The 21,511-nt window shown below is 62.9% G+C and overlaps 1 protein-coding gene across 2 annotated transcripts in view; it reads right to left on the bottom strand.

Moving 5' to 3' along the window:
• The window catches only part of KNDC1 (kinase non-catalytic C-lobe domain containing 1), a 62,145-nt gene that overhangs the window by 15,503 nt on the left and 25,131 nt on the right, over positions 1-21,511 (bottom strand). For both annotated transcript variants that reach the window (XM_046027433.1, XM_046027432.1), the window contains exons 10-21: positions 16,396-16,554; positions 14,396-14,497; positions 13,831-13,924; positions 13,196-13,358; positions 12,474-13,120; positions 12,027-12,171; positions 10,889-10,986; positions 9,681-10,075; positions 5,803-5,832; positions 1,820-1,913; positions 1,642-1,739; positions 1,296-1,516 (exon numbers count right to left, since the gene is read on the bottom strand). In XM_046027433.1, coding sequence (XP_045883389.1) covers positions 1,296-1,516; positions 1,642-1,739; positions 1,820-1,913; positions 5,803-5,832; positions 9,681-10,075; positions 10,889-10,986; positions 12,027-12,171; positions 12,474-13,120; positions 13,196-13,358; positions 13,831-13,924; positions 14,396-14,497; positions 16,396-16,554 — 2,246 coding nt within the window. The remainder of the gene's footprint in view (positions 1-1,295; positions 1,517-1,641; positions 1,740-1,819; positions 1,914-5,802; positions 5,833-9,680; positions 10,076-10,888; positions 10,987-12,026; positions 12,172-12,473; positions 13,121-13,195; positions 13,359-13,830; positions 13,925-14,395; positions 14,498-16,395; positions 16,555-21,511) is intronic.

The following is a 21,511-nucleotide window of genomic DNA, read 5'->3' as shown; positions in this document are numbered from 1 at the left end:
GTATGCACACACCCCACTCACGCCCATACCCCACTCACACCCCCAGCACACATACACACAGCCCACGCACACCCGCACATGCACACACACCCGTGGTCATATGGACACGTGCATATACCTCCCACGTGCACGCACATGTGCACACCCCTCACACATCACACAGGCACACAACACACCCACTCACACTCACACACACTCTGCTCATACACATGCACACACGTCCACACAGCCAGCCCTTGGGGTGAGTGTGTCGTATACACGTCTGGCGAAGGGTCTACCTGCGCCATCGGCCAGTGGAGGCTCCCAGCACAGCCAGGTGCAGCCCACCTCGGGGGTTCAGGTTACATGGGAAGAGACTGCTGTCCTGAGAGGACTGGAAGGCCCCTGATTTCAGGGACTTCCCTCGTTCCCCGATAGCCCCCCGTGTCCCCTGCTGACACCTGACCATCAGTTCTGGGTCTCCAGAGCCTCCAGCGCAAAGAAGGCCTTGGGGGCTCCCAAGTGTGTCATGGGTCTCCCAAAGCCAACACTGGTCCCACCACCGCCTGGGAAGGTAGTCTGTACCCGCCCCTGAGCGGCCGGGCCCCAGGCCTGGGAGTGAGCCAGGCTGTTGGGTCAAGGGACTCTGCCAGGACGTCCTGTGCTTATGTGCCAGCTGGACAGAAGGGGCCAAGGGTGGAGGGGTCTGGGGTGTCCTGGGGGTGCCTGTGACCCTGGGTATGAGGGAGCCGGTCCTCCCTGCTGCAGGGTGAGTACGTGCACCGCGCACATCAGTTCGGGGGCTGATGACCACACGTGCTCATGCCTAGAGACAGTGGCTGCAAAAATAATTCAACACGCGCGCTGAGACCAAGTCCCTAGTGGGCCCCAGGGAGCTAGACGGTTAACTGTGGGGTGTTTTGACCTAGCACGGTGGCGTGACCCAGGCATGTCTCTGAGGCTCCTGTGTGTGTTTCATTTTAGAAGCCTCCTGGGAGGCTAAGTGTGTGTGGCTGCATTCCCCAGCCCTCCCAGCGCCTGCCTGGGCGCACCCGCAGCTCCAGCTGCAGGCCTGGCCAAGAGCTTGGGGAAGAAGGCAAAGGGCAGCTACAGGCCGCTTAAAGTTCTGATGAAAATGCTTTTTAAATTAAAAAAAGTCTAACCCCATCTCAGATGAGGGAAGGCAGACTTTCCTCACCTCATTCACCTCTTGGGGGTCTGTTTCTTTTTTTCTGTCTCCCTTTTGCTTTCAAAAGACATGGAGGGGCCCAGGGGATCCCACCGGCCCAGCCCCACTGGGGCATGGGCCGCCGCACCTGGAGTAGAGGTACGCCATGAGTCCCAGGGGTGTGCCGGCCTGTAGGACGCGGGCCTTCCTCTGCTTGCCGCCTCGCGGGTGCTTGCTGACGTTGTAGAAGATGAGCGACGAGGACTCGTCTAGGGGGCTGAAATCCAGCGTGTCGCAGTGGGCCGCCGAGATGTTCACGATCACGGGCAGGGCGCAGGGCTCGAGGCCCCACCGCTCGGCATACATGACCTGTGTGTGTGGGGGGAAGCGAGCTGCCTTCATCTGGTTGGCCTGTGCCCCCAGGCGCTGGCCGGACCGGGTGCTGGGACACCTGCGACTGACCCGGTGGGGGGCAGGGGTCCGGGCAGACTTGCCTGCAGGTACTTCTTGACCAGCCCCAGGAACTGCACTTTCCACTTCATTTCTTCCAGCTGCCCTCTCAGTTTGGACAACATGGTCTTCACCTCGGAGCCTGGAGGCGGGCAGAGTGCCACAAAGCAGCCCCAGGCGCACCCCCAGCCCCGGGGAGCGCCTCTGCCCAGCCGCTGCTACCTTTACTGCGCTTCTCCTTCTGCAGGAGCTTCTGGTAGAACTTGAGCGTCTTCCGGTAGTTCCTCTTCTCCATCAGCAGCTGCTGCTCCAGCTCCTGGCCAGGAAAGAGCCCGTGATGCCCCGGCGCACCGCGCTTTCCCGGCGCGCTCTCAGAAGCCGGCGTCCCCTCGGGACGCACAGAGCCAGAGCGTGGGACACGCCCCACGCGGGGACACCAGGGTTCCTAGGGACCTCACAGAGGCATCGTCATCCAGCCACAGAAAGCGTATCTGGTGCGCCCGGGAGGCGTGAGTTCTGACGAGGGGACCGGCCAGTGTGAAGGGAGGCCTCTGAAGTGCGGGGAGGAGGCCAGCGGGGGAGGAACACAGACCCGGCAGGGACCCGCGGGTGCACCTGCGGCTCTACCCCTGTCGACCAGCAAGCTTTCCTCCTGCCCCGGCAACAGCCCAGCCAATGAGAGACGCTCGTGGCCAGCCAATGGGAGGCGGTCAGGGCCCAGCCAATGAGAAGCTACTACTCTTGCAGCCCCTCGTTTACTCCAATGGACTTCCAGTTTACAACCGACGCCCCCCCGCCCCCCCCCCGTCCTCCTATAAAAGCGCCTCCTCGCGGCCGCGGCGGACAGTGAGGGCGCTGCGCCGAGTGAGCGGTTCCGGCCGAGTGACCGGTTCCGAAAGGTCGGCAGGCCCGGGGCGCAAAGATAACACCCAGCACGCTGGTATTCGCGAGCAGACCCCGCGGGGCTACGTGGGCAGCTGGTGGCCTGTCGCGGCTTCCTGGCCGTCCGCCACCGCAGGAAACCCGGGGCCCGGCACGAGGAGGGACTGGGGTGCCCGGGGCGCAGGGGCCGCGGCTCAGGTCCCGCCCCGCCGGGGGCTGCCCTTCGGCGAGGTGTCCGGGAGCGCTTCTGGCTGGTCGGGGCGGGGTCTGGTCCCCCCGACCGGCCAAGGGCCCCAGCTGCCCCGCGAGGCCCCTGCAGGACCCCCACGGGGCCCGCATCCCTGCACCTGGGCCGCCGCGGTGAGGTCCCCAGCTGAGGCCCGGCTGTCCGGCGCGCGTGGTCGAGCCGAGGGACGCCCGTGCGGAGCCCCTGCCCCAGACTCTGGCTGCCTACACCCCGTTCCCCCGGGCCCTCCACCGTGCTGCCCGCGGGCTGCTCCGAGAGCTGGTGCCAGCGGGGCGTCCTCGTGTCACGGTGTGCAAGGGCGCCCAGAAGCAGGGGTCCCAGGCCCTCCTGGAGAATGTGCATCTCCCAGGAGGCCCACACGTTTGCTTGGCGGGAGCAGTTTCTGTCCTCCCGTGAGGACGGTCTGGATTCTTCTCTCACCCAGAGGGACCGGGGAAGCCTTGCTGGCAGGGCAGGCTCAGGGCAGCGACTGCTAGAAATGACCAGAATCCAGACACGGTTTCTCCCTTCAAGGAAGGAGGGGACAGATGTAGCCTGGCTCGCTGCCCCTACCCTGCGGGCCCGGGGCTGAGGATGGGTGTGATTCTGAGCGGAGGGGGTGCTGGAAGCCTGCCAGGTCTCTGGGTGGGGGCCTGAGCCGCGCGGGTCTCCTGCTGGGGGTGTGAGGTTGCCTTTACCTGCGGGAGGAGGACAGGGGTGTAGGGTGGACACAGTGAGGGGGACTTGGCCAGGGCCAGGAACCAGAGGAAGGGGCACAGGCCCAGGGATCTCTCAGACTCCCACCAAAATACCTTCCTGTTAACCGGGTTCACAGTGGCCCCAGGGCCCTGACACGGCCACACTGACAGGAACCTTAATCTGAAAGCCAAATACACAGTGGTCTGCATTTGGGCACATCTAATCAGCTCAAACCCAAATAAGCTTCCCCCATTCTCCTCTGACCACAACAAGGGACTTGGCTTTGTCAGGAGCATTTATTTCTGTACAATGTTGTGAAATTGAAAATGCAGGGAATCCCCTCTATGTAGTGGTTTTACTGAAAAGGTGGTTCACGCGGCTGTCTTCCTCCCCGTGCTGCCATTCTGACAGCCAGGTAGCCGGCGGCCACACCAGGCGGTAGGAAGCGCCAGGCCCCGGGCAGCTGCGGGCAGGGGTTGTGCCCGCCGCTGGGGGACGTGGCGCAGACTGGTTACAGACTCACCTCCTCTTCCACGTCTCAGCGGTTACCTCAGGTCCCCCAAGGCCTCTGGGTCCGTCCCCAGCCGGGCCACATGCAAGCTGCGGGGGGAGGGTGCCACACCCTGGGAGGGCAGGCAGTCTGTCTCCACGGAGACAGAACTGATTTGGACCACAGCGAGATGCCCACATGAGGCAGCTGCTTGGGGAGGAAGCCGGCCGAGCGCCGCTCACGCTGCCCCAGAGCCGCTGAGGCATCTTCCGGCTGGGACTCTGCGTCAGGAGCCTGTGGGTCTCGCGTCACACAGCCTGGCCCCAAACCTGCCTCCCCGCCTTGTCGGCCCGAGGACCCAGTCGCTGGTCGCCAGCGTGGGGGATAGAAGGCGCGCCCGTGGTGCGGGGGGCAGAATTGTGCGTGCAGGGCCTGCGGGCACCTCTGACGTGGGAGCCACGGGCACGTGTGGCGGTTCTAGTATTAACAGAACATCAAAGTGTCAACGCCTGTCTCGTGGCTGCTGGCTACCCGGTGGGCGGCACAGATCTGGAACGTGTCATCCCTGAGGACAGTCCCGTGGGACGGCACAAACGTGGCAGCAGCGCCTGCATGTGGCCCCGCAGCCGTGCTCCACGGACCCCTCTCCGTCCCCTGGAGGGCTGTGCGCACGAGGCCCAGGTCCCTTGCCTGCTTCTCGGTGATCCTGGCTGGCCGGCTGGCTGGCCGGCTTTCTAAGTAAAGGTTTCATTTATTTATTTGGGATAGAGAGAGAGCACACAGAGCGAGAGGGAGAAGCAGACTCCCCACTGAACAGAGAGTCGGACACGGGACTCCATCCCAGGACGCTGAGGTCATGACCAAAGGCAGCCGCTTAACCGACGGAGCCACCGGGTGTCTCTGCCCCTGGCTTTCAGAAGACACCATGATCCTGGCTGACCTCCCCCAGAGCCTGAAGAAGGGAAGGGCGGCCCTGAGCCCTCTGTTCCTGGGCTCTCCCTCTGTGCAGCTCAGGACCGCCAGAGCGAGGGCCCTTCTGCAGCAACCCTGCGTAAGGCTCTGTCCGGCACCGCCGCCCCCTCGCGCACCGTCCGGATGCCGATCCAGACCCCTCCCGCCAGAGAGGGCCCGTGGGAGGCGCCTGCTTCGCGCTGGAACAGGGCTCACAGACTCCAGGACCATTCTGACTGATTTTAAAACTAAATCTATGTGAACTAAGGTCCACACAAGAGGGGATGATGGAGAAGACACACTCGAGTGGGGCATCCCCACGGCCATTCCTCGCAGGACCCCAGCAGACCCGACCCCAGTGGACACGGACTGGCGAGGTCGAAAGAAAATGCTCAGGGTCATTTGTGTCGAGGTGTTTCCCCATGGCCTCACCCAACAAAGGCCTTTCCCCGTAGAATTATGAGGGGTCAGCGCCAGTGCTCTGAGGAACAGCCACACACAGCAGCTCCCAGCCGTCCCAGGCCTGAGAGCTGCCCGCCCTGGGGACAAAGAACCGCGGATGGAGGAAGCGGGACAGCTGGAACTTGCGGACAGAGAAAAGAGGGATGAACCGAAATCAGCACCATTCGCCTAAATCCTGAGAGCAAAGGGGGGGCACCTACGGTGTGGGCACGGGGCGACGCGGACACCCAGCTGGCCCGCACGGCAGGGGCCCACCGGCGCACGCTCGGGGACACACGCTATGCCCCCCAGCGGCTCTGCCCTCCCCAGCCCCTGGGCTGCTTCACTCTCGCTCGGTTTAGGGAGTGATGGTGAGAGCGGGTGCGAGGGGTGTTTGCAGCTTTCGAGTTAGCCCGAGGCTCACGACTCGGAGCAGATGCAGTGGGTTCTCAAGGAGAAAGAGAAACTGGCCTCACGCAGCCCACCCACGACGCTGACGAGGGCGCGGGGACTCACCTGTCTGCATTCGGGTTCCAGGAGAGACGTCTTCCCCAGGTGAGCAGGAACAGAAAGGAAAACGAGGTCACTCCGGGTCCCTCCACAGTGTCCCTCAAACTGCCTCCCTCCTCCTGACTGCCCCGCCGGTGCACAGTGGCTCTGTGGGACCGAGCCAGTTTCCGCGGCGGGAGGCCCAGGGCCCTCGCCCCAACCGCAAGGCCACGGTCCGGGTTAGAGCGGGTGCTGGCCGCCAGCACGCTCCTGGCCCGAGCTGGTCCCCGAGCCCACTTTCAAGAACAATCTGAGTGTGGTGCAGGGTGACTGTGTCACTAGTCGGTGCCACTCCCTGCAAAGGGCCACCACCCCGGGGAGAGCTCGGGATTGAGTGAAGGCCCCGTTCGCCTACACCGGGCTCTCGCACGCTCGAGAGCCACCCTCTGCCGCACTGAACACGGGCTGGAAACAGGGCTGTCTGTCCCTTGCCGCCCACCCGGAAGATGTGGCTGCAGTTGGCAGGCGTGACCTGTGGCGTCAGAGGATGAGCTGTGACGCTGGAGGACACACCAGGACCCTCAGCACCCCCCCCCCCCACTGTTGGGATAAGCTGCTGGGGAAGGCGGCGTACACACGGTGAGCTGCCCCGGGAAGGGCCCCGTCCTCTGTTACAGGGGTGTGGGCACCCCCCGGCCTCCCTGTCCCCAGGTCAGCGGGGCTCTGGGCCCAGCTGAGGTCAGAGTGGCTGGTGGTGGGCCGTGTGCGGGCACTGAGGGAAAGGAAACGGCGCGGGGACCGGCCTCGCTGTGCTCCGCTCCCTGACATTCGGCCAGCGCGGCATCCGCCAGCATCGGGTCGGGCTCCCACGGCCACGGATCGTCTCTCCCCTTTTTTGTTCTTAACTACTTTGAAAAGAAGACTTATTTCTCCGACAGAGAGAACGCGCGCACGGTGGGGAGAGCGGAGGGAGGGAGAGTCCCGAGCAGACTCGCTGCTGAGCGCGGAGCCCGTCGCGGGGCTGGACCTCACGACCTTGAGACGCGACCCGGCTGGGACAGAGTCGGACGCTGCACCAACGGCGCCTCCTCCGTGCCCCGCTCTCAACTGTTCTTGTTTTTATTTGGAGAAATTCTTTTGTGACAAATACATACAACGTCGTTTCCGATCGTAACGTTTGTCATCGTGCCGCTGGGTGGCATGAGGTACGTTCACCCTGTTGGACACCCGGCCGCCCTCCACGCCCGTCTTACACAGCGGAGGCTCCGTCTCCGCCCCCGCGCGGTCTCTGTGAACGTGGCCACCCCGGGGACCTCGCGAGGCTGGCAGCACACAGAGCTGGTCCCTCCGTGGCTGTCACTCAGCAGGCCTCGCGGCTCCTCCTCGCAGCGGCGGGTGACAGCCTGTCCCGCGGCGCGCACTCCCAGCTCCGTCTCCGCCGGCCGTTCCGTGGCGTGCCCTTCCCTCTGCGGGCGGCATCCTTTGACGCACCGCGTTTCGATCGAGCGCAGTTTCTCTATTTTTACTTCTCTTGCCGGTGCTTTCGGTATCGTATCCGAGAAACCGTTTCCATGTCCAGGGCTCTGAAGCTCTCCCCTGTTTTCTTCTATGAACTTGATAGTTTAGCTCTAACGTTCAGGTCGCCGACGGCTCAGTAACTTCCAGAAGCGGCGCACGGATGGGCCCGACGTCACCCTCTCGCAGGTCACACCGTTTTCCCAGCGCCGCGCGTCGTGAAGGCTGTGCTCGGCCGCTGGCCGGTCTGGCGGTTGGTCAAAACCCATCTCACGCGGCGTGTTTCTGGCCTCTCCAATCTGTCCTGCTGGTCTGTCCGTCCGTCCTCGTGCCGGACCACGCAGCGTTGCTGACGGCAGTCCTGCGGCAAGTTTGGGATCAGAAGAGTGAGTCGTCACTTCTGTTCTTCTTTTCCGCGATAGTTTGGCTCTCTGAGGTCCCTTGAGAATTGTAGGTGGGATTTTCTATTCCCTGAAAAACCGTCATCGAGCCGTTGCTCCTTTCGGCTCAACGATCTGTATCGGGGTGGACGTGCGGGTGAGGCACACTCGGAGTTAGAAGGTTCGGTGCTGCTTCTCTGACTGCTCCGACTCGGGCTGCTGGGGCCCCCCCGCTGGTTCCTCCGACCTCCGACGTGCCCCGTCATGGGCTCCTGACCATTTCCTCACTCTCAGGCACGAGTGGGCCCGGCTCCTCGTCCCAGGTCTTGCCCCGGTCCCGGGGTCCGTGATGTCTCCCAGGAGCCCTGGTCCCTCTGACTGGAGGACGGGCCGGAGCCAGAGCCTGTCAGCACCTGCGGGCTCTCAGCCAGCACAGCCAGGAAACGCACGGTGCGCACTCAGTGCCTCTCCCCCTCGCAGCCACGCACGGCCCTCACTGTCCACGGGCCCCTCTCACAGTGACAGCTGGTCCCACGAGGCGGTTGACGGGCTTTCTGCCTCTGGTTTCCCGCCTGTGGGTGCGGCAGTCGCCGGTGGAAGCCTGTGCTGCCGGGAGGGGAACCTCGAGCAGCTCTGGCAAGCGTCACTGTGTGCAAATCCGTCACAGGCAGGGAGGTCGGGGCGAGGTCCGCAGGCCCTGAGGGCAGGCGAGGGGACGGCCAGGGGCTGGGAGCCCCAGACTCTGCTGCTGTGGCACAGAGCTGCCGTGTGGTCGGACTCTGCACTCCCTGCCCTGACGCCCTACGTGGGGGCCACCCTCCCTGCCAAGGCCCCCAGGGAGGCCCCCACCAGGCCCCGAAGTCCGGCACCCGCGATGGCTCCTGCAGGGGACCACAGCACGAAGCCCGGAGGAGCAGGGTGAGGCCACGGGGCATGGCCCCACCGTCACGTGTGCAGGCCGGGGCCGGGGCCCTGCTCTCTGTCCCGCGTGCAACTGAGCAGCAGCGCAACATTGAGGCAGTAGCAGGAGGTGAACAAAGGGGAGCCCCGGGGAAGGTCCAGATGGGGGCAGGTCAGGGCCAGGGAGACATGGTGTTCCTGCGGCTTCGCTTGGAGGCTTGGAGGCCGGAGGAAGTGAGTCGCACAGGCCACGCAGAGACGGCGGGAGCAGAACGTGTGAGCCGAGGCGGTCCTTCCCGCCGGCTCTCCTGGAAGGTCAGGCCTCGTGCAACGAGGCCCAGGTGGGAGCTCCTGGTCACAGGGAAAGGCTGCAGCCCAGGTCCCGGGTCCACGGGCTCTTGGTCACTTGGGAGTGAGGCCTGCAGCCCTGGTCAGAGCCACTGGGTGTGGGGGTCGGTGCCCAGTGGCCGGCGCAGTGACCAGAGGCCCGGAGCTCTGTGGGCGACCCTCACCTAGGGCCTGCCTGGCCTGGCCAACCTCAGATTTGTGGGCTCCTCTCACCCTGCTGACCAGGGAGCCATGCAGACCGCCCTGGCTGGGACGGTGCAGGAGGGACGCTGCCCCCCAGAGAAGCCCAGGCCAGACGGACTCCGGGTCCAGCCTGAACGGACAGCCACGGGCAAGGCTCGGACGGTGTCGTCTTGTCTCAGTGCTGCCGCCTGAGGAACAGGAGGCCTCCCGGGACGAGGCGCTCGGCCTGCCTGCCCCCCCAGAGACACGGCCCGCAGCCAGCCGTGATGGCCAGCACAAGGAGACCTCCTGCAACCGTCACGGCTGCCCATGTGCCCAGCCGAGACAGAGAACGGCCACCCCTGATGTGCAGGACACACACAGATGAGCACAACAGTGCCCCGGGAAGACGCACAGGGAGAGCGCCCAGATGAGTGTGCAGGGGTCGGGGGCGGGGGGTAGTTCTCTGCCCCCCCCCCCCTGCCTGAGTGACCGGGAGCTCCCGCTGCTGCGACGCGGGACCCGCTGCCCCGGGTGCCTCTGCGGCCACAGCAACCCCTCCCCTGGCCGCACCGCAGCGGGCGGTAGCCCGGGACTCACCAGGCTCTGGGCGTCCGCGTCGGGGGCCGCACCTGCTTTCTGTGTCGCCAGCGCCTTCACGTAGCTGTGGACGTCGGCGCCGAAGCAGTCCGCCTCGTAGAAGGCGCTGCACCAGCCGGGGCTGCAGCTCTGGTGCTCGGCCGGGCCGGGGTGCGCAGCCAGGCCCCCCTCCTTGGGCCTGGCCAGCCGGGCCACTACCTCGGGGCTCGGGTCCCCACCCTGCGGCCCGTGCTCTCCGGCCTCCGGCGGCTGTTCCCGCTCGCCTCTGACTGACTTCTGAGGCCGGAATCCCACCTCGAAGTTACCCCGTGAGAGCTCGTCTGCGTCCACATCGGACAGCGAAGGGGACGGGCAGGGAGCTCGGCTGACGCGCGCCGTGGCCAGTTTCTCCTTCCCTGCGCGGGAGAGGAGGGCTCCGCTCGGAACTGTGGCTCGTGGGGCACAGTCCGTCCCCCATTGATTACAGAGGCCGCTCGTGCTGAGTCGGGGACAGGAGGCCCCTCGAGACGGCCGGGGGCCCCTCTGTTGCTCTAGGGGCCAGCAGGGTCCTGTGGATTCAGGGCGGTGGTCCTGCTTCCCAGGAGGGCCCCTTGGATCCCCTCCCAAACACAGGTCATCCCGCAGGGCCGGAGTCTGGAGAGGACACCCCAGGGCTGCTTGTGCGGAGATGGGCGCGAACAAGGCTGGAGCGAGGGGCAGAGGGGCCGAGGGGCTTCCTGGGCACAGTCCCTTTGCTCTTGGCCTTCCTGGGTGCACACGGTAGAAAGGGTGGGGCAAGGGGCCTGTCCTCGCCGCCCGCTGCAAGGGCTGTCCTACGTGTGATGCAGCCTGATTCCCAAAGCTTTGTCCCGTTCAGACTGGATTTCGTGACGTTATAGACTTTTGTTACCTCGGAGCCCTGCGCTACTGTTCCAGGAAGTAAACCTCAGAGTCTTAAAACGGGCCACGTTTCGGGGAAAGCTGTGAAGCTCTACCCACCGCCAAGCTGTCACCGGTGGCTCCAGGGAGAAGGGCCCTCCCAGACCCCCGTCCACTGGGCTCCCGCTTGCCGCCCACCTTCTGGCCTGGGAGAACCCGCTTCCTAGGACAGAGCCTCTGGGGAGGACGAGCTCGGCTCTGGGGCCTCTGAAGGGGCACGGGGAGCCCCAGGGCCGGGGGAGCCTCTCCCGAAAGCGGAGCGTTCTTGCCCCCGAGCCCAGGGCTCTTACCCGCTCCGTGCGGCGATGGCTTCTTGCTGGACAGCGAGCAGCCTCTCGGGGCGCCCGCCGCGCTGCCCTCGGGCTCTGCGCCAGCCTCCTCCGCGGCACTGTCACCAGAAGGAAGGACGCTGCAGGCCCCACGGCCCCCGCCCTCCCCACGGCACAGTGGCTTCCCCGCTCTGCCTTCCAGCAGGAAGCTTTAGGCGGATGAGGAGAAGCTGCGGAGGCCGGGGTGGGGCCCTGTCCGTGACCCCGTGCCGGCACCCCGGACGCACACCATTTGACAGGGGCGTCCCGTCCCATGCGAGCTTCCCCAGGCCACAGGATGGCACAAGACCCCTCTTTCCGTGGCGGTTAAGGGGGCCTGACAACGGGCACAGGGCTTTCTGGGCATTCATGTCGGGAGGTCCCTGGACGGCCCTTCTCCCCGCCCCAAAAGCAAAGTGCAGGGGAGGGGCGCTCATCTCAGTGCTCTGTGGACCCGTTCGCCCGGGTGGGGAGTGCGGCAAGGTGCCCCCCAGCAACCACGGCAAATGCTAAGGGACCCCCGTCCTACCTGCCTGGTGGGGCCCCTGGAGGCAGACGGGGCTGTGGGTGTGCCTGGAGCTCAGGGACGGGGTGTCACGGCACTAGGGTCCAGGCATGGTCCCAGCCCTCGGGGCCACCTCCCCCCACGTGGCCGTCCACAGTCCACGACAGAGGAGCCTGGGGCACGGTCTGTGAAGGGACTGGTCGTCCAGCGGCCACCACCCCCGTCTACCATCAGGAGGGGAGCTGACATGCAGTGCCCACCTGGATGAGGGGTGGGGGCAGAGGCTGTTGCCTGTGGGGCCTCCTGCCCGCTGGGCTCCCGGTCACGTGACCTCCTCCAGCAGGTACCTGAGCAGGGACGTGCTTCCTGCCCCGGGAGCCCACAGTCCTCTCCTGCCCGACGGAGCCCGATGCCCAGAGGGAAAGCTGGGGGTCAGGGAGGGCTTCAGGACAAGCGAGAGGGACCCGTGTGGCCGGCCAGCCAGGGGAGCTGGACTTCAGGGGACAGGAGGACGTGGGGAACACAGCGGTGGGCCCGAGGGGGCAGAAACAGGGCCGTCCTGCGGGCAGGGGACCCCAGGGTGGGGAAGCCTGGGGCCTGAGGAGGGGGACTCACTTCTCAGAGGGTGACGTCCTCCCGTTCACCACTTTGAAAAGACTCTGCAGCAACTTCTCCCCCCAGTAGAGGTCACAGAACTTCTCTGATATGGCCCCGCAGAAGGTGGCGTAGGTGAGGTCTTTCAAGGCGTAAATGTATTCACCTGGTTTGCAAAATGGCAGCGGCAGTCACCATGTGGGGCGCATCTCCGGGTTCTCTGCTCGCCACAGCTGCGGGGGGGACCCCCGGGGGGGGGACCGGCTCTGAGACCCTCTTCCTGCCTGAGGCTCTGCCGCTAGACACACCCCGGGGCGCGCTCTGCCCCCGAACTCTTCATGCAGACGGACGAGTGGGGGCCCCAGCTGCCCTACACGCTGGCCCCCCCCGGGGCACCGTGTCCCCCCACGGCCTCTCCCTGGTCCTGGGGCTCGTCTGGGGAACCCCGTGGGCCCGCCGCCACGATACCCATGATCAGCGCTTCCAGTCCGTTGTCCAAGTAGCCGTCGAAGGCAAACTCCTCCTGGATGAGGCGTGTGGCCTCCTGCAGCGACGGGCAGGCTGTCCTCTTCGGGAGGGGCGAGGCGTCCACACTGGACACACCGAGCTTGCGGTCTGCTGGCAGGGGCCGCTCGGGGTGACTGTCTGTGGCCTGGTCATTCTGCTCTGGGACAGAGGTGCCTTTGGGGCTGTCTGGACTCGCCTTGGCCAGGGACGGGTCCCATGGAGCTGATGATGGACCCTCAGGCTCCTGGCCTGCGCCCTTAGTGGCCTTGCTCCTGGGTGGCTTGGCTGGGTGACTCGGGTCACGGCGGGTCACACTGGACCCTGGGCATCCGGGTGGGACTGATCGGTCCAGCCCTTCCTCCATGGGGGGAGCCCGTGCCTTCAGGAGTGGGACAGCCGCAGAAGACTCGGGAGCCACGGGGGACGCCCCCTCCGGGCCAGGGGCTGGGACGCAGGGGATCCCCTGGGCCTTGTCTCCTGGCACGGGCTCTCCGAGAGGTTCTGGGGCTGCTCCCTGTGGTCCAGCGCCCGGTGCCGGCTGGTCGGGCATCTTGCAGCTGGCAGCTCTGGGGGCCTCGGGAGCCGGCCGGCCCTCGCCCTCCCTGTCCCTGAGCGCACAGAGAGAGGAGAGAGCACTCAGGGAGGGCTCGGGGACCCCGCCAGCCCCGGGTCGGGGTGCTCACCTGGCGTCCGCTGCATCTGGGGCCAGCACGATGGGCCTGAAGTGTGCGGCCGTGGCGGTGAAGGCGGTTGGCAGCAACGTGGCCCCTTCGGTGCCGGGGGGCTGCATGGGCACAGGCCCCTGCACGGCCACCAGCCTGGGGTCGCGGTTGACCCCAGCAAAGCCTGGGGACAGACCTGGCGTGAGGGCAGGCGGTGCGGACGCCCCAGAGCTGTGGTGGCTTCTCCCCACCCCAGGGGACCTCAGGGTCAAGGGTGAAGGAGCCGGGGGAAGGGCCGTGTGGCGGAGGGTGGGAGGGACAAGAAGGCCACAGACAGGACAAGGGGACTTCCTCCTGCTGCAGGCTGGCGTCCCCACCCGGACAGGACAGGAAGCGGTCAGCACGGTGTGTGCGTGCACATGGGAAGAGAGTGGAGGGATGCGCGGCCACACGGCCTGCTCTGGGGGCTGGCGACCTGGGAGCATGCCGGCCGTGGAAACAGGATGTGAGTGAACAGCATGACGGCCGTGAGGTTCTGGGCACCTTGCTCTGGGGCCCCGTGGTGCCTGCCCGTGGGTGCCCTCTCAGGGCTGGGGGTCAGCTGCGGGGGCGGAAGTGGCACGGGGGGCAGGAGAGTTTGGGCCCTGGTGACCCACCTGAGCTGGGCCCAGAAGCGGGTGTTGTGCTGGGGCTCAGTTCGACCACCGGGGGAGCGTTCTGGAGGCCGATGGTCTCTTCCTCCTGGTCCAGCTGAGGCAGAAGCCCACGGATGGTCCCAGTCAAGGTGACACCAGGGGCCGGCAGGGCAGACTAGACGCTCTCTGACCCTTCAGTGGGGCCCACAGCCCACGTGACTCCCACCGCTGGGCTCTGGGGATGCCGTTTCCCACTTCAACAAGGTTTCCGTAGGTTTCTAGGGCCTGGGAGGACTTCGGCACTGACGGGGACCCCTGGGTTTCTCCGGAGAGCCTGTCTGCCCTCCCAGGGCCCCGCCGGGTCAGCTCAGGAGGCTGCAGGCACCTTGACCAAGCGTGCCGGCCACCTGAGGGTCGTCCTGCAGGACACGCCTCCCACCCCCCACGGCCGCAGAGAGGGTGGGCCGTGGGGCTGCCCCAGGAGCTGCTCTGAGAGCGCAGGAGAAGCTATGACCTCAGCTCACTCCACAGGGACAGTAAACAGCAAAATGCAAGGGGCCCCCAGCGCAGACTGCGGGGTCTTCACCTGCTCTGGAAGTCCCCGTCCGGCCTCGCAGGTGGACGCCCTCAGGCGGGCTAAAATCCTCCTGCTGTCCATGCCCCGCTGGCGGAGGTAGGCGCCACAGATCTGTAAGACGGACGAGCCCGTGAACAGGCGCCCTGAGACGCTGCAGGCCGGGCAGCGGACCCACGTCCCTCCAAGCGCGGAGGGGCCTTCAGAGAGCACACGGTGGCCGGCGGGCTTCCTGTACAGGGGGACCCCACGGGGCCCCCCCGGGGAGAGCTGAGCAGGCCCAGCCTCGGGCAGCCTGGGGTGAAATCCAGCAGCCCCGGGTGGAAGGAATAAAGACCGACAGAAATGGCCACAGCCCTCCCTGGGGCCGCTGCCCGCTGACAGCCATCCACAGGGAGGGTGAGGGCGAGGGGCAGGCTCCGGGGGAGGGGCTACCGCAGTGCTGGGCATGAGGGGCACGAGGGCACATGACCTTTTCCAGCCGGCCCCTCTCAGAGCTCTGAGGAAGGGAGGCGCTAAGACCGTAGCAGAAGGAGGGTGGAGCGAGTCAGCTCCCGCACGCACAGACACGACGGCACCCCCGCACCCCAACAAACAGGCACGAGAGAAAATCTACAGGCGATTACGATTAGCTGCATTTTGACCCAGACAAGCCCAAGTCCTCTGGGACCTTGACGACAGGGCAGTGGGGGCCTGCACGGTGCCTGTGGTGTGGCCCCAGAGCCTGCGCGGGGCGGAAGCGGGTTCGAGGCCCACGCTCGGTGGACGTGGGCCCTGGACGGCTCTGGGGTGAGGGCCGGACCGGAGCATGGAGCTGACCCTGCGCACTGACCCTCTGCCAACTCAGACTTTCTGGCATTTGGGGACAGTGTCACTGAGGAGAATCTGTATGTTTCACTGGGGTTATGGATGGTCCTGAATGCGAAGATAAAGATTCTTTCCTTCAGCCACCATGCATGCCCCCCCCCCCACCTATATCATCTCCTAACCGCGGGCGAGAAGCCCAGAAAACTCTCCGCAGAGAACGGCCCCATCCAGGCTCTGCACGGAGGCTGCCCAGCCTAGCACGGCGTGGGGGGCCCGGAGCCCCCGGGGTTCCTGTCTGGAAAAGCTCAGTTTGCTCCAGCCGACGCTGGGCAGAGGCTGTGACCTCTCCCCAAAGCGTTTACTGCCAGAGGTCCCGACTGTGAACTCTTTCCCATCCTAGAGGCGTCTGTGTCCCTCACAGCCCAGGACCTGGACCTGCTGCTCAGAACCTCGATCCTCAGGAAGGCTGGGCCTGGCTCCCGGTGTCTGGGGACGGCGGACACGGCTGCTTCCGCTCCCAGGCCCCTCATCCTCCCTGAACACGCCCGGCCGCCTCCGTGCAGATCTGGAGTGGAGTGAAGCTCCTTCCCCTGCCGTCCGTCCATCTGTCCGTCCATCCATCCGTCCACCCATCTGAGTGAACTGTCTCAGCATTGTAGCAGACATCTGCTGTGTTTCTCCATGACATGAGACCTCACCCTTCCTTGGCCGGGCAGGCCAGAGAGGCCCAGAGCGTCGGCGGCAGAGAAGGCCGCGAGGGGCTTCTCCCTCCGGGGGGTGGCCTTCCCGGGGCCTCTTGGTCACTGAAACACTCACGGGAACCCCCGTACTTGTTCAGCTCTTGGCAGATGGGGGCAGTCTTGGGAGGGTCAGGGAAGGGGAGGCTCCCCTGAGGGGGAGACGAGGGAGTTGGGTTGCTGGGGGAATTCTGCTCCCTGCTGGCAGGGCAAAGGGACATGGGTCAGGCTGGTCCCCAGGACACCCCCTGCCCACTCCGGCCGGACGAACACACTGGAGGCAACCGGCTGGTCTGGGAGGGGCATGCCAGGGCCACGAGCAGCAGACACTGTCCACCACCTGTCCACAAATGAAACCCGTGGCCCGCCCTGTCCCATGCCCACTTTTCCCGGGAACAGGAACCTGGCTGCTCGGTCCCCGCCCGGGCCCTGGACGGTGAGTGGTGGTCCCAGCTACGGTGTGCTTACCTTGATGGCCTCAGCCGTGTGTGGCCGCTCCTGGGCACTGCGCCTGGCCATGTCCAAGAGGAAGGTCTTCAGCCTGCGTGGCAGGGCCAGCTTGTGGTTTTGGGGGACGCTGAACTTGGCCGCCGTCCACAGGACCGCAGCCACACCGTACACAGAGGCCTGGGTGGAGAGAAGCCCAGCCCTGCTCAGCGGCACATCCTGATCCTGGGCTCCCCCAGGGGTGCCCGCGGCATGAGTAGGACAGCCGCCCCTGGGAGACCCCCCCCGTGCACCTCCTTGGAGCTTGGAGGCCCTGGCAAGACCCCGAGGCAGATCCCGCAGGAGCGTGGCCTGGGGACCTGCGTGTTTACCAAACCCCGAGGGTCTTCACACTGACATGTGTGCCCACTCCCACGGTCCTCGGGCAGGCGGGGGTCGCAGCTCGGGGGTCTGAGGCCAGGGTCCCCCGAAGCTGTGGGTGCTGCTCAGTGGTAGACCGCAGGCTCTGAACAAGACCAGCCACCTCTACGCCTCCCGGTCATCCTCCACGTCCCCGGGGGAAGGATGGGCACACGGCTCCAGAAAGGTGTCACCCTCCTGGGGAGAGCCCGGGACCGTCCCTGACGTGCTCTCGGATTCTCCTCGGCTCTTGGATCCGAAATCCGCCTGCGACAGACAAGTGGGAGCCACACGCCGCTGGTCGGTGTTCTCGTTTCACTCCACGGCCAGATGGCGCGACGCGGAGGGCCCGGTGAGCGGGCGGCGGGAGGCTCGGCCCCGTGGACACAACAGGCCTGTGCGCTCCGTCACACCGTGAACACCTCCTCCGTCAGGTCGGCACAGTGCACAGAACTGCAAGCGGCGCTGGTGGCCACGCACACCCGTCTCTGCGGTTGGACGCTCCGCAGGACGCCGCCGAGCCGCCGGGTGGTGCGGGCGCCTGGGGCAGGGGGCCTCCCACGGCCAGGAGGTCCCCACGCAGCAAAGTCACACACGAGGAAATTGTTAGCTGTAGATGTTTACTGACCTTCTAAGAACACTTAACCCTTTATTTTGAGGTCATTGTAGATTCACGTACACTTGAAAGAAATGAGACCGAGACCCTGGTGTCCTGGACCCAGGTCCCCACAAAGGTAACGTCTTGCCAAACTGCAGGGCAGCGGCCCCGCCCGGATGACAGGCTGACCCCACCAGGATCCAGAGCATTCGGTCGTCGGGAGGCGTCCGGGTGCCCCAACACGTGTTCTCAGTCGCTGGCAACCACGGACCTGTCGCCCGTTTCTGGCGTCGTGCCCTTTCACATAAATGGAATCATACAGTGTGACCTTTGGGGTTGGCGTCTTGCTGTCAGCATAACCCTACGGAGACGCACCCAGGTCACTGCCCGGTCAACGCTCCGTTGCTTAGACTGCTCAGCGGCGTTCCACGGTGCAAACGGACCCTCGCACGCTTAACCACTCACGCATCCGGACTGTGTCCTGTTTGGGGCTCTTCTGAACACGGTTCCCCTGGGACGGGCGCCTGGGGACATGGTTTCCCCGGGACAGGGGCCTGGGGATGTGGTTCCTGGGCTTTAAGGCAGGTACGTGTTCACTTTCTGACGAAACTGCCAGAAGGGCCGCGTCCTTTCCCGTGCTCAGCAGCGGTGCCCGGGGGCTCCTGTTCCGCATCCTCGCTGGCCTCTGGCGTGGGCAGTGTTTGGGGTGCTAGCCGCTTTCATGGGCGCAGAGTGCTGTCTCCTTGTTTTAGTGGGCGATTCCTGAGGGCCCCGTGCCGTCGGCGGCTTTCATCTCGTTTGCCATATCACGTCGTTGGCGAGGGTCTCTGCAGGCCCTTTGCCCACTTTTTAACTGGATTGGTTTTTAAATTAATTTGGTGGGACGCCTGAGTGGCTCGAGCCCCGCAAAGGGCTGTCTTCTCAGCGGGGAGCCTGCTTCCTCCTCTCTCTCTGCCTGCCTCTCTGCCTGCTTGTGATCTCTGTCAAATAAGTAAAATCTTTAAAAAAAATTAATTTGGTTTTTTTATTGCTGACTTTTAAGAGATCTTTGTATGTTTGGGATATAGATGCTTTATCAGAGGTGTGTTTTCCTAATGTTTCCTGCCAGTCTGCGGCCAGTCTTCTCGCTCTTAAAGTTTGAGGTTGTCATGGAGACACACATCGACTTTCTCTTTCACAGAACGTGCTCTTGCGCCCAGAAGTTACTGCCAGATCGATCCCTCCCAGGGGCTCCTCTATTGACATCAACACGGTTTGTCTTCTGCAGCCGACTGACGCGACGTTCCAGACTAATGCCTTCCCGTTGCTGAGTCAGTCCTCCGCACGTGGGATAAGCCCACGCGGTCAGTTTTTGATTTTGATGAAGTTCATCCTGCCCACTTTTCCTTTTGTGGAAAATGTATGCACACTGCTTTTGGCGTCGCGTCTCAGAACTCTTGGCCTTTCTCTCTGCGACGTTGTTTCATTTCTTTCATCGGGATTTTGCGGTTCGCAGCACGTTCAGTCCGGTGCGTGCTTGGTAGATCTGAATGTAAGTACTTCCTTTTTTTGAGTCATGGTATGTTTACTTTAATTTTACATTTTATATTTTAATTACATTCAAACTAGTATTTATTTAAATTTTTTTCTTCAGCTAAGACAACAGAAGAGACGATCTATCGTACACGTCACACTCGGCCACAGCTGAGAACAGACTTAGTCCCGAAAGTCACAGGTCCAGGGCAAAGGACCAAAAGGAACCATGTTGGTATGAACGAGGCTGGTCTCTCAAAAGTGATTGCTGAGATCAGATGGCGAGGGAGGTTTCAGATCTCCTGAAACGGGTTCTAGAAAGCAACCGTCTGCGCCAGCGTCCCCGGACTCCGGCTTTCCTAGCGTCTGTGCCTGAGGCTTCACGGGTGCGCAAGCGGGGGCTCTGCTTGGACCTCTGCCCCGTCTTCCTCCTTTTCCGCTTCAGCCTGCGCCTCGCTCCTTCCTCCGCTGCGTTCATGGCGTGGAGGCTTCCCAGACGGTGCTAATGCTGAGAGCGAGCGCACTGTATTTGGGGGGGTGTATTTTAAATTTGGTGTCTGTAAGGTCATTGCTAACATGCAGAAATATAATGGATTTTTGAATGTTTATCTTATACCCTGGGACCTTCAGAACTCACTTCTTAACCCCATGGGCTTCCTTGGAAGTTTCTACAAAGACGGTTATGTCATTTCTTCTTGGTCTTTATGCTGCTCTTGCGTTACTGCGGCGAGAACGTCCGCACCATGCGGAGCACCAGTCCTGCCTTGTCCCCAGCAGTGACTGCACGTCCTGCCTTGTCCCCAGTCCTGGGGGAAGCATTGAGTCTTCTCCCACTTGGTATGATGTTAGCGACGGGGTGTGCGTGTGTGTGTGCGTGCGTGCGTGTGTAGATCTCTTTATTAAGTTGAGCAAGTTTCTTCTGTTTGTATTTTTCTATAAAAGTTTTTTACTGTGAATGCGTGTTGAATTTTGCCAAATGGTTTTTCTGTATCAACTAATGTGATTATGGGGTTTTTCTTTTTTACCTGGTTAATATGCTGGATGGTTGATTTTCAAATACGAAACCAGCCTCGTATCCCTAGAATAACGTCCACTGTGTTACGGTGCATAGTTTTTATATATTGTTGAATTCTATTTGCATATTTTGGTAAGGGCTTTTGTGCTGATATTCGTGAGGGATGTTGGTGTATATAAGCCTCTACTTATCAGTATACATTGACAGGAAATATATTGGCGTAATAAAGCCGACAGGGAAGTGTTCTCTGTCTTCTGGAAAAGATGGCGTAGAAGTGACATGAACTTTTCTTTAAATGTTGAGTAGGATTCTCCAGTGAAATTCTGGACCAAGAGATGTACTTTTGTAGAGTTTTAAAATTACAAATTCCATTTCCTCAACAGTCAGGGGCTATTCAAAGATCTGTTTCATATTGGGTGAGTTGTGGTAGTTTATGTTTCCTGAAGAATTGGTCCATTTCATCTAAGTTGTCAAATTTATGTGTGTAGAGTTGTCTGTAGCCCTCCATTATTCTTTTGATGTCTAAACGGTTTGTAGGGTATCCCGTGTCATTCCTGATAATGGTATCTTGTGTCTTTTTCTCCTTCTTCCTCTTCTTTTCTTTCTTTTTTTTTTTTTTTTTTGCTTTGTCCATTTTGCTGGAAGTTTTAAACTTTTATTGGTCTTTTCTAGGAACCAGCTCTTCACTGGTTTTCTCTGTTGTTACCCATTTTCGTTGATTTCCGCTCTCATCTTCATGAAGTTCCTTCTGCTTTGGGTCTATGTTGCTCTTCTTTTCGTAGGTCCCCGAGGTGGTAGCTTAGATCATGGACTTGAACTTTCACCTCTTTTCTCACGCATATGCATTTAGTGCTATGAATTTCCCTCTTAGCCCCGCCATGGCTGTGTCCCACAGGGTCAATGCATCTGTTGATCGTCCTTTTTTCATTCGGTTTGAAGTCTCCCTGGTTCTTGGTATGGCAAGTGGCTTTTTTGAAACCTGGACATTTTCATGTTGTGATTTTTACCTGGCTTTCTCGGACAGCATCTCATCATCGCCAGGTGGTGGCCGAGTTCAGGGTCCGGACACCTGCGGAGAGGGCTCCTCCTCACTGCTGCGGGGCGTGGGAGACCAGACCTCCACTGGGCCTCCAGCGATGCGCCTCTGGCCGGGAGGGGGAGGACTGCGTCCTTTCTGCTCCTCACCTACCTCCTGTCCCAGCATGAGGCGGGGCTGGCCTTGTTGCTGCTGGGTGATGGTCAGAGTCCCAGCTCTCCGCAAGGCCTCCCCTGACCACACCAGGCTGGGAGGGGCGTTTGCTTCTGCCAGGGGTGGGGGTGTGACCCCATGGTGACCACATAGTCTCCACTGGCTTCACGGGCAGGGGGCCCATTACAGGCTGGTGGGGACCCTCAGCCTTCTCTGGAACCACCCGGTTGGGGTCTTTGCTGGCATGCATGGGCCCACCCCTTCCCTTGCCGTGGCCTCTGGCTTGAGAGTGTGGCTTCTGTCCCCATGTATGAGGCAGAGAGAGGGAGCAGGGCCCTCACCACTGTGCCTCCCTCAGGCTTGAGGCCCCGGCCAGGCTGCCTTTTGCTCTCTACCCTCAGACTTCTCATTCTTGGGTCAGGGA

The sequence above is a fragment of the Meles meles genome, chromosome 13 (genome assembly GCF_922984935.1).
Source record: "Meles meles chromosome 13, mMelMel3.1 paternal haplotype, whole genome shotgun sequence".
Lineage (NCBI taxonomy): Eukaryota > Metazoa > Chordata > Mammalia > Carnivora > Mustelidae > Meles > Meles meles.
Note: the sequence above shows the minus strand (reverse complement) of the source record. Positions and strands in the feature narration are given on the sequence as shown.